Genomic DNA, 10,872 nt, shown 5'->3' on the forward strand with positions numbered 1-10,872 from the left:
AGTCCGTTTCGTCATCCGGGGTCGTCCGGACAAGTTTGCCGGCGAGCGAGTCAATTTAAGCCAAAATTGTGCGTGATGCAACAAGTGCGTTGCCGAGTCACCGAGGGTTAACCTAAGGTCGTTTGATCCTATAGGAACTCATTTTCAGACCCTCTGCATGTTGATCCTTAGCCCTTGCAACTAGAAGTTGAGTGCTCGGGACCATTCGTGCGAGTTTTCACAAAAATAAGTAAAGAAGCGGTTTGAAGTTCTATGGGAGGTGGGCTCCATTACTAGTCCACTAAGATGGTCAACCAGGAACTCCTAAGGCTAGATCCTAGGTTCTAAGATTAGGAGGCTAAGACCTCACTAAAAATGAGGTCAACACTATACAAGAATGCGACACCAGATGTTCCCAGGAAGGATGACCAAGCAAGAAGGAAGATCAGTGAGCAATGTTCTTAGGAGATACATTCGGCTGTAGGAGCTAAGAGCAAGGTAGATGCAGAGAATGATGGTCAAGAGGACCGCGCTATGGTGGTACCTGCCCATCTATTCTATATTGTAGAGAATCCATTGCCACGACCCTCAAAGTTACTTCACCTGTGAACTTGGCTGAATGAGTACAACAACTAGCCGGGTTAAAGAACAAGGTCAGCTAGTTGAAAGGATTGGTTGAATTAAGGAATCTGAAGGACAAGTGCTTGTGCTTCAAGGCCAGGCTGAATCCAGCTGCTTGGCCCAATTGAAAGCTGGAGGAGAGTACTTACTGAAATGGCTCATCTGACCGGGTTAAGTCCCAATGGAGATTATTTCAAATCCTTGTGTAGAATATTTATTTTCTTCTTAATTTGGTTCTATGTACTTGTTTGTATTCACATGTTTTACTTGGATCAAGTCGTCTGTAATGAATGTCATCCCTCATTCAATAAAAGATCGAGTTCAAGCTCTCTGATTTGAGCAATGATTTAATTACTTTATTAAATGTGATTCTATGTATCTGGTATCCTATAATTTATTTCTTACCCTCATGAAAATTATGGTCTTTTACCCTATAAAAAGTGTTTCTACAATTGTTATCGTGTTCTATTGATTGCTCATGAAAAGCTAGTCTCAATTAGTTTTCATCATGTTTGCCGCTTCCGATTATGATCATATGGCATTCTTTGAAGCAAGATCCTTCAGTCAAGGATATTGACCGCCTCAATGCAACTATGTTTTTGACTGCAGTATTCACTTGAGGGCGACAAAGAAGAAGTCAAACTCACTTTAGGACCACGAGTTGTTGTTTTACAGTGACCAGTACCCACTTGGGCAGCAACTATCACTCTGCCAAGAGTTGGTAGATATTTCTAACATTTATTGTATCATTCTCACTCAAGTTATGCTAAATTCTTTTGTTGAGATTATATTGTTGATCTTATTTCTGAGGCAAATAGAAGCTTTGTGGTCTATTGGCATTTTCTGGGAGATGTTCACCCTCAGGGCTTCCAAAGGTAGGTGTGTGCCGTTTTTTGAAATTGGCATTCAGCTTCAAGGCTTTCAGATTAAAGTCAAGAATTGGAAAAGGAAGTTCTGATTCACCTCTTCTAAGAAAAGATGGTCGAACAAGACATGGTTAAGTCCTTTTTGGCAAAGAAAAAAGTGAAATTATCTATTGAAGAGCTCTCACACTACGATATGGTGAAAGAATAGAGCTCAATGTCACCTTGTACACAAAAGCGGCTATCATCGGAAAAATATTAGCTCACTTCTCAGGCTTGGCTTGTATTTTCATCTCAGCATTAATATTTGGTTAGCTCTCGGCAAATGTTTGGGCGACCCAAAGCATTGCCAAGGGGTGAATTATCCTTGTTGCTCGAGTGGAAATTTGCTATACGTCAAATTTTTCCTTTGTTTGGTAACTAAGGACCTGCCTCTTTCTCAACACAACACACGGGGAGGGGGATGACAAATCAAAAATCTTGCTTATCCAAGCAATAATCCATATATTCACTCTATATGGCCCTCTCTTGTAGTCATTCAAAAGGGAAAATCATATAAGCTAATCCCTGTTACAAGAAAATGTATTCGAGAGAAATATAAGCAGTGAGTTAACCCAATGTCATTAGCAAATGCTACTTGGAGTCGTTCACTAAGACAACTGCTTGGTAAGAGGAGACTGAAGATCCTTATACTGCGGCTCAGTAGGTGACTCCCACTCACTCCCTATCTCTAGGAAATGAGTGAATGGGAGCAGAGATTGACAAGAAATTACTACATATAAAAAGGCTATAGAGACACTCTATCAAGAGTTCGCACGTAAGCAAAAATGGAAGGTGATTGCTGAGGACAAGCTGACACCCAAGAGAAATAAAGCATTCACTCCAATTGAGGAGGCAACTGGGTCATGGTTGCCTTCTCAAAAGAAGGAAGTTGATACCGGTTGACTTTGGACTGGAATGCCAGGTTAGGCGAAGAGACACCACTTATGCATAAAACATGTAATGTTATGTAGTGCATTTATAGCATTATTTGTATTATTTTTATGCTTTTTGTGGGTATATTTGGTATTCATATGCAATATACAAGAAAAATTAGAGCATTTGGAGCAAAAAGAGCCAAAGCATATGGAGCACCCCAATGCCAAGAGCAAGCACCTCAGTGCCCAATTCAACCCCATCTAACAAGAAATCCATATAGCACAACACCACAATAATAGAGACCAAGGGCCCCAGCGCTAGAGACTGGAGTCGGCGCGCCACACTAGCCAACATTATTGCGCTTCAATGCCATAATTTGATGATTCAAGACCATAAAATACATCACCCAAGCTAACTCTATGGCGCCTTTAACCAACGCCCAGACATCTAACCAGTGTTGTCGCGCTCCACATCGACTTAGGTGCTTTTAGTGGTTTCATTGACAGTTTGCTGAGGGAAAAGATAACATGGCAGATTTTCTTCACTAGGGTGGAGGATTCATGACATTGAGAGGCTTGGATTTATTGGAGGACACAAGGAAAAAGAACATCTTGGAGGTGAGAGACGTCAAAAACTTGATGAGGAAAGTTTTTCTTCATGTTCTGAGAAGGGAGTTTCCACTCATATGTTTGTGTGTGAGTGTTTATAATTAGTGTGCGGAGAGAATTGAGAGAAATCGAGGAGAAGCAAGGAGAAAAAACTTGGAGCGAAAGGAGTTCAATCCAAGTTATACTTTTCCTTTACTTGTAAACTTTGAATTTCTATAAATGAAAATGTATAGGATCTAATTATTTTATGTTTCTTTGATGTGATAATGTGAAGATTCATGTTCGTACCATGAACATTCCCTAAAATAATTACTATATATTGGTGTGTTAACTTTCTAAACCCCATTTATTCTCTTGTCAGCCACTAGAAAAGTTAAAATCATTGGTGATCTGGGACTATTGATTGTAGGCTAGATAAATAAGTTAACAATCAGTTTCTTGGTGGAATAGAAATATTGTTATTGGAAGATTATAATCACGTAAGGGAATATAGATTCTAGGGAAACTTTGTAGGAGTAAGGGGACTTAACTATATTGTAAGGTTCGAACACTTCTTATATATAAGAATAGAGTAATAAGAAATTATTCTTAATTGCAACATTGAATAGCAAAAATTTTTGGAAGAACATTAGAAGCTTACATAATCCATTTCAAAGAAACATATTTCTCAATTTAAACTAAATGTAGAATTAATAAAAAAAAAGTAGGATTGTTTGAATATTAACTATCTTCTCTTGGGATCAATACACGCACTCAAAATCCGTATACTACTTGATCTACATATATATTTGTGTGATAAAGACGGCTTCACCGCATTTTGGATTAGCATAATTCTCAACAACCATAGAACTGATGGAAAGAGATAGACCCACTTTCCTTTCACTCCCTAGACCTTCTTCCTTAGCAGATGTAAGATCAATTTATTTGTAATCTCAACTTGTCCATTCATCCTAAGATGGTGTGCCAAGACAATTTTCAAATTGATCCATTGAGTTTGAGAAAAGTCTTTAACTTTCCTATAGAAAAATTGAGTTTTGTTAATAGCGAAGATTACCATAGGTAAACTGTTTACAAATAAGGTTGGTCCACATGAAGTTGCCAACAACTTTTGTTGTGATTTTGGCCACTGCTCTCACTTTAAAGAGTCAATTGCCACCAATATAAATCTTCTCTACCCTTTGATGGAGTAAAATGTCCAAGAAGATTCAGTCCCCACACAATGAATGGGCATGAGCTCATGACAGGCTGTAACTTGTGGGAAGGCTTTAAGTAGATTGGGGCAAATTTTTGCTCTATTTACACCTTAAAAACTTTTCAACAACTTTCTAGAGGGTCTGCCAAAAATACTCTTGCCTGAGTATGCAGTTTGCTAAAATTTGTCCTCCTAATGACTTCCTCATTTACCGGAGTGTTTGAGAATATCAATGATCTCTTTCTCTGGCACACAACGCAAGTATAACAACATGGCCGATCATCAGAATGGTTCACTATTTAGTATGAGATATTGTGCGGCTTTTTTTTAGCCTTCTATGATCTTTTATGCCAATGGCGAGTTCCCCTGTTTCTAAAAATTTGATACATGGGTCTATCCAAATTGTTACTTTCTTGGTTTCCGCATCTATAACCTCTGCTTCATCAATTAAAGGCCTAGTAAGCTTCTGTGGTAGACCTCCAGTCAGGCAGTTCCATTTAGATAGAAGATTCACGAGCCGATTTTTGACCCTAGGAATATGCTCGGTCCTGAAGAATTCGAATTTCCCTACTTTTGCTTTCACCTTTACGAGATATCTCGCAACCATCTCCTCTCTAACTTCGTACTGACATTCACTTGATTAGCCATTAATTGAGAGTCTGACCATACCAATCAATGCCCTATGTCTATCCCTTAGATGAAAAGTAGTCCAATAATCAAAGCTTCGTATTCAGTCTGGTTATTAGTTATATCGAATCCAACTTCAGTCGAACGATAAAAGTGGAAGCCACTTGGGCTCTTTAACACCACCCTTAGTCCAATTACTTGGCAACTCGACACCCCATCCATGCACAAAGTGGTCAAATTGTAGGCTGATGTTGCTGCCTTTTGGTCATGAGGCTCAAAAAATCTATCAGGAAGTCGTCAGCCGCTTGCTCTTTGATTGTTTTCATGGGAGTATAAGAAACGTAGAACTCACTATGTTCAACTAAGTCCCGAATGCTCTGGTTTGGTCGGCTTCAAGTGATGATCGGTGATGACTTTTATGTGATGCATTTGTAAGTAGGAATGAAGTCTTTGCGCTGAAATAATTAAAGCAAGAGTTAACTTTTCTGTATTCGGATACTTGATTGGAGCACCTCTTAAGACTCGACTAATATAATAGACTGAAAATTACCTTCTCTGCTCTTCCCGAACTAAGTTCAAACTAATTGCTTCAGAACAAGCTCTCAAATACAACCATAGCTCTTCACCAAGCTTGGGGCTTTGTAAGAGCGGTGGAGATTTAGTAAGGACCTTGAATGTTATTGTCAAGATCGGTCTATTGAATTGCTCCAACATCAAATTTGTGCTACAACACTCAAAACTAAGAAAATGGTGCAGACTTTAGGCTATCTCATGGATATCAAAAAATAACAAGAAAAATAAAATTGAGGTTAAATAAGTCATCAAGCAACAGAAAATTTTTCATCAGGCAGGTTACAAATACTGCTAGTAGACTAACCAGAATGTCATTCGGAGGCTTGAATGTTTGTAATGCTATTCTTGTTTGAAAAGCTGCAACGTGTCCAAAAACAAAGAATAACGTTTCGTAGTTGTTTTTTATAAAAGGAGACAAATTTACACTCACTTGAAACAAGATCATTTTGCTGCGTGCAATTCAAAAAAGTCGCAAGAAGATCCTATAGCAAAGCACAAAAATAATGTGATTATATGCGCTAATGGTGACAAAGTGAGAACGGAAAGATTATTAAAAAAGAATAGAATATGGTTGATCAACTATTTCGTAAGGGAAAAGTAGCAATGTGGTTTACCAGTTGAAACGAAGTTTGCTGAGCAAGATTTTGGAGTTGAGGCATTAAAATAGAAGCAGGCAATGAAATGTTTCGGTATTCCTTTAGAGGCTCAGTGGAAGACTGAGAAATTGCAAAACGACTGATAAAAGCACAATTTCATGCTATTACATTAACTAAACTGGAGGACTGCTAAAGAAAAAAAAAAGCAATTTACTGACAGAATAACTTCATCGGATACCAAAACACAAAAAGATAATAAAAGAAAAATAAACAGATTCATCTTACTTGAAATTTAATATAGCATCCTGAAGAAAAAAATGATTTCCAAAACGACATTTTCTCTTCCTTTAGAAAACAGTATAAGATGACAAATGATTCATATGTGCCGAAAATAAGAAAAATACTTTCAACACTATAAAGGAAAAAAAAACATAATAGAACTCAGTATAGGTTCCCGTCAAACTACCACTTAAGCTTCATTTTGCGTAAACAGAAGGAATTTCATTAATTGTGCTTCACTTATATATATATATATATATATATATATTTAAGAAAAAGCTCAAAATATCAATTATGCATGCCTCATCAAACTTTAGGTTAGTAACCAATAATAATAATAATAATAATAATTAATAAAAGAGGAAATTTTGTATCGACGACAAAGATTTGATTAATGGTCAGAGTTGGATATTTCATTCGAACAACAACGAAGAAATCAGAAGCGAGCAAAAGAGACAGAATCGAGGCGAGGGAGAAGAAGAACGTTGTGACTATCCCAGACCTTGTTGTTGACGCTGCATTTGAGTGAGAGAAGGCAGTCGACATTACTTGTCATTAATTCGACACCCGGCTGCATCTAGGGCAAGAAGATGACATCGCTGCTGCAATGGAGGTGCTCAATTTCTCAATTGTGGTAAGAAGAAGATGAGAAAGGAAGCTCGAATCCTCGTATGTGAAGACCAAACTAAACCATAAGCTTTGAAGCCATCGCTTCATGTGCGAAGAAGAAGCCTTGTGAGCGACGTCGGGGACATGAGAGGAAAAAGACCAGACCGACCATTCTTGTGCTGGTTCAAGCAGAATAAGAGGAAAGAGACGGCTCGTGCAGGGAAGAAAAAGTCGCATGCAAGCTGTGTGCAAGAGAAGAGGAAGAATCGAGCCCTTGCATGCTAGGAGGGGGGAAAAATTTGCGTACATAAGACGTACGCAGAGCTGCGTACGTCTGTAATCTGAAAATAGGTTATAGAGAGGATATTTGGAGGTTATAACTGCGTTATAGCCCCTGTAACCTCCCTGTAACCTACCTGTACCTTCTAGTAAGTTCCGCACTTCTGTGTTCATATATAGGTTAGTTACAGGGAGGTTACAGAAGCTATAACGCGGTTATAACCTCCGAATATCCTCCTTGTAACATATTTGCAGGTTACAGACGTATGCAGCTCTGCGTACGTCTTATGTACGCAATTTTTTTCCAGGGAGGGGAGAGGAGTTGAAGGGTTCGTGCAAGAACAAATATTTACGTACTCCACGCAGTTCTGTGTGCGTATGGAGGTTATTCGGGAGGTATCGGAGGGTTAATGTTGGTGACCTAACAAAACTTTCCAATAACAACAAAATATATGAGCACGGAACGTATTGTTAAGTTATTGGGGGCTACTGCTCTCAATAATCCCCAATAATTGAGTTATTATAAAGTTATTTAGGGGGAGTACACACGCAGAATTGTGTGCGTAACCAAGCCAAGAGGCAAGTGCTTATTTTAAATTATAGAATTTATTTTAGTTAATTATGTTATAATTTAATATTAAATTGTATGAATTAATTACAGTGATTAATTTTGGGAAGCAATAAAATTAAAAGCTCAGAAGACATTGAGATTGACTTTTGTGGGAAAAAAAAAGAAGAGATAATTTAGGTGAGTGTAGAATTTTATCCTTTATTAAAAAGTTAGGAATATGAAAATATATTAATGATTAATAATAGTTTTTTTTTTTTAAATCAAAAATCAACAACAGAAGAATATTCAAATTGGAGGAGAAATAAGGAAGACATTGAGGTAAGGGTCTAATTAAATAATTTGAATTAGCATATTTAATTAAATGTATCAAGTTTTTTATTATAATTCAATGTCATAAAGTACAGGTTAAAGAATAAAAACCGAACTAAACCAATTAGCTTGGAGGAAGAGCCTAGCGTGCAAGGAAGCAAATCAAGCCTTGAGATAAGAGATAGAGTTTGTTTAATTTAGATTTCTTTTGTAAAAATTGAATTCATATTTAAGTATTAAAATGGAGTTATATTAATTAATTTCAAAAGATAAATTGGAGGAATAAGCTTTTGAAGAGGTCCTTGAAAAGTTAAGGTGAGTAATTATGTTTTGAAATTATAGTAGTATTTCTTATCTCTAAATATATTTTTAATTTCAATTTTTTTTTTAATTTTATGTTATATATCTGTCTTAGATTAGAATCACTCTTCATATTGTTCTGTATAAAGCATGCATATTAGCAATTATGTATAAATAGTTGCATTATAATTTTTTTAAGAAGATGTTGTACGACTACATGATTTGTATATTCATATATTGGTGCATATAAGCATATTTCATGACCTATAAATTTAGTAATGTTGCATTTATTCATCAATAGATAGAGAAAAAATATTTCATAAAAATAGTTAGTGTGATGTGAAGAATGAAGTAGTTTGTATATGAATGCTTGTAAATGCATAGTAAAAGGAGTTCGTCTCCTTATCATACAGGTAGAGAACGCCAGGCTACCCATGTGCGTGGATGTTATATTATCACCCCAGAAAATTGAGATGTTTAGATCGCTAACTGTTATGCCGGTAAGAAAATATCAGTTAGGGGCAAGTAAACAGTTTTCTACCTCAGACAATCGTGTAATTTAGATCATAAATTGTTGTGCCGACAGAATAATATATAAGGATTTTGTATGGGGGGAGAAGAAACGAGAAAAACAAAGGAACGGAGAAGAAAAAACAAACAGAGATGGAAGAGGAAACGATGAATCGGGGAAGGGAGAGGAAACAATGAAGGAGTGAAAGCGAAGGGATCATAAGCTAAAGAGACAAGTTCACATATAAAACAAAATGTCCAAGGTGTTTTACTCATCTATAGAATCGAGGGAAGTGATGTCGAGCTGAGGAGAGGCGAGAGATCTTGCGTGTAAGTCTCGAGTTCAGCAGAGTCAAGGAGGAAGACAAAGGAAGAGCCTCGATCGTGCCCTAGCAAAGCGTCGAAGAAGAAGAGTAGTGTGTGGGAGATGATTTTTCACGCACAGTGATTCGATCCTGTGTGATTGAGCCGAAGAAGAAAGGGAAGGGGCAAAGCAAGCTGGGCGAGCCGGGGAAATCGGGTCGAGGGTTTGGAAGAGGAAAGGATAAATTTTATTCAAGTGATAAAAATAATAGTAATAATAATAATAATACAATAACAACAAAGCCTTAATCCCACTACGAGGGGTTGGCTACATGAATCCTTTTTCTCCATTGCGTCCTATTTAGTATCATATTTTCATTTAGTTCTAATAAATTAAGATCATTTTTTATACAATAAGCTCAAGTCTTCCTAGGTCTATCTCTACCTTTCTTAACATAAGTTGAATCTAAAACATTTACTCTCCTAATCGGATCATCAGATGGTCAACATTTAACGTGACCAAACCATCTAAGACAACTCTCTAATTTTGTTCATCACTGGAGCTACACCAACCCTATCCTGGATATATTCATTTCGCATTTTGTCTCCAAGTGTAAAGCCACTCATCCACCTCATCATTTTTATCTCGGCAACACTTAACTTAGTATTATGCTTCTCTTTTAAAGGCCAATATTCAGCGCCATAGAGCATTGCAGGTCTCACCAACCTCTTATAAAATTTTCCTTTCAGTCTGAGCGGTACATTTTTATCACACAAAAGGCCCGAAGCATTCCTCCATTTCAACCAACCAATTTAAATTCTACTATTAACATCCTCATCTATATCACCATCGCTTTGAACAACAGACCCGAGATATCTAAATCATTCACATCTTTTAATAAGTTGATCGCCCAAAGTTACACTTATCAAGTTTTTCCTGAGTTTTTTCTCTCGTTTTATCCACAAGAAAATATCATCAGCAAAAAGCATAGACCAAGGTACATCCTACTGTAAATGTCCAATAAGACCATCAATAACTAAAGCAAAAAGATATGGGCTTAAAGCCGATCCCTGATGTAATCCAACAAAAATAGAAAAACATTTGGTTAATCCTCCTTCAATTCGAACACAAGTAACAGCTCTAGTATACAGATCTTTGATGACTTGAATATAAGTCATATCAACACCTTTCTTCTCAAGAACACTCCAAAGGACATCTCTTGGAACCTTATCGTAAGCTTTTTCTAAATAAATAAAAATCAAATGTAGATCCTCCTTATTATCTTTCTTATTATCTCTGAACTTCTTCATCAAACTTCTCAGAAAATGTAGAGCTTCCATAGTAGATCTTCCCGAGATAAAACCAAGTTGATTATGAGAAATCTTTATAATATGTCTTAACCTATGTTCAATTATCCTCTCCCATAATTTTAAAGTATGACACATCAACTTAGTTCTTCTATAATTTGCACCCTCTTGTGAATCCCTTTTATTATTAAAAATGGGGACCAAAATACTTTCTCCACTCCTCAAGCATCTTTTTAGTTTTTAAAATAATATTAAAGAGTTTAGTAAGCCAAGAAACTTCGAAATCTCCTAAATATTTTCACACTTCAATTGGGATATCATCAGGCCCTACAGACTTTCCATCATTTGTTTTCTTTAAAGCCTCCTCAACTTCTTTTTACTAATGCGACGGTAAAAATGAAACGTTTTTTTTATTATACACAATATT

At 36.7% G+C, this 10,872-nt stretch overlaps 1 protein-coding gene across 1 annotated transcript in view; it reads right to left on the bottom strand.

Annotated features, from left to right (window-relative positions):
* The window catches only part of LOC110028197, a 91,697-nt gene that overhangs the window by 49,491 nt on the left and 31,334 nt on the right, over window positions 1-10,872 (bottom strand). The window contains exons 10-12 of the mRNA XM_020729945.1: window positions 5,996-6,097; window positions 5,812-5,863; window positions 5,686-5,738 (exon numbers count right to left, since the gene is read on the bottom strand). Of these exons, the coding sequence (XP_020585604.1) occupies window positions 5,686-5,738; window positions 5,812-5,863; window positions 5,996-6,097 (207 nt within the window). The remainder of the gene's footprint in view (window positions 1-5,685; window positions 5,739-5,811; window positions 5,864-5,995; window positions 6,098-10,872) is intronic.

Source organism: Phalaenopsis equestris, unplaced genomic scaffold (genome assembly GCF_001263595.1).
Source record: "Phalaenopsis equestris unplaced genomic scaffold, ASM126359v1 Scaffold000504, whole genome shotgun sequence".
Lineage (NCBI taxonomy): Eukaryota > Viridiplantae > Streptophyta > Magnoliopsida > Asparagales > Orchidaceae > Phalaenopsis > Phalaenopsis equestris.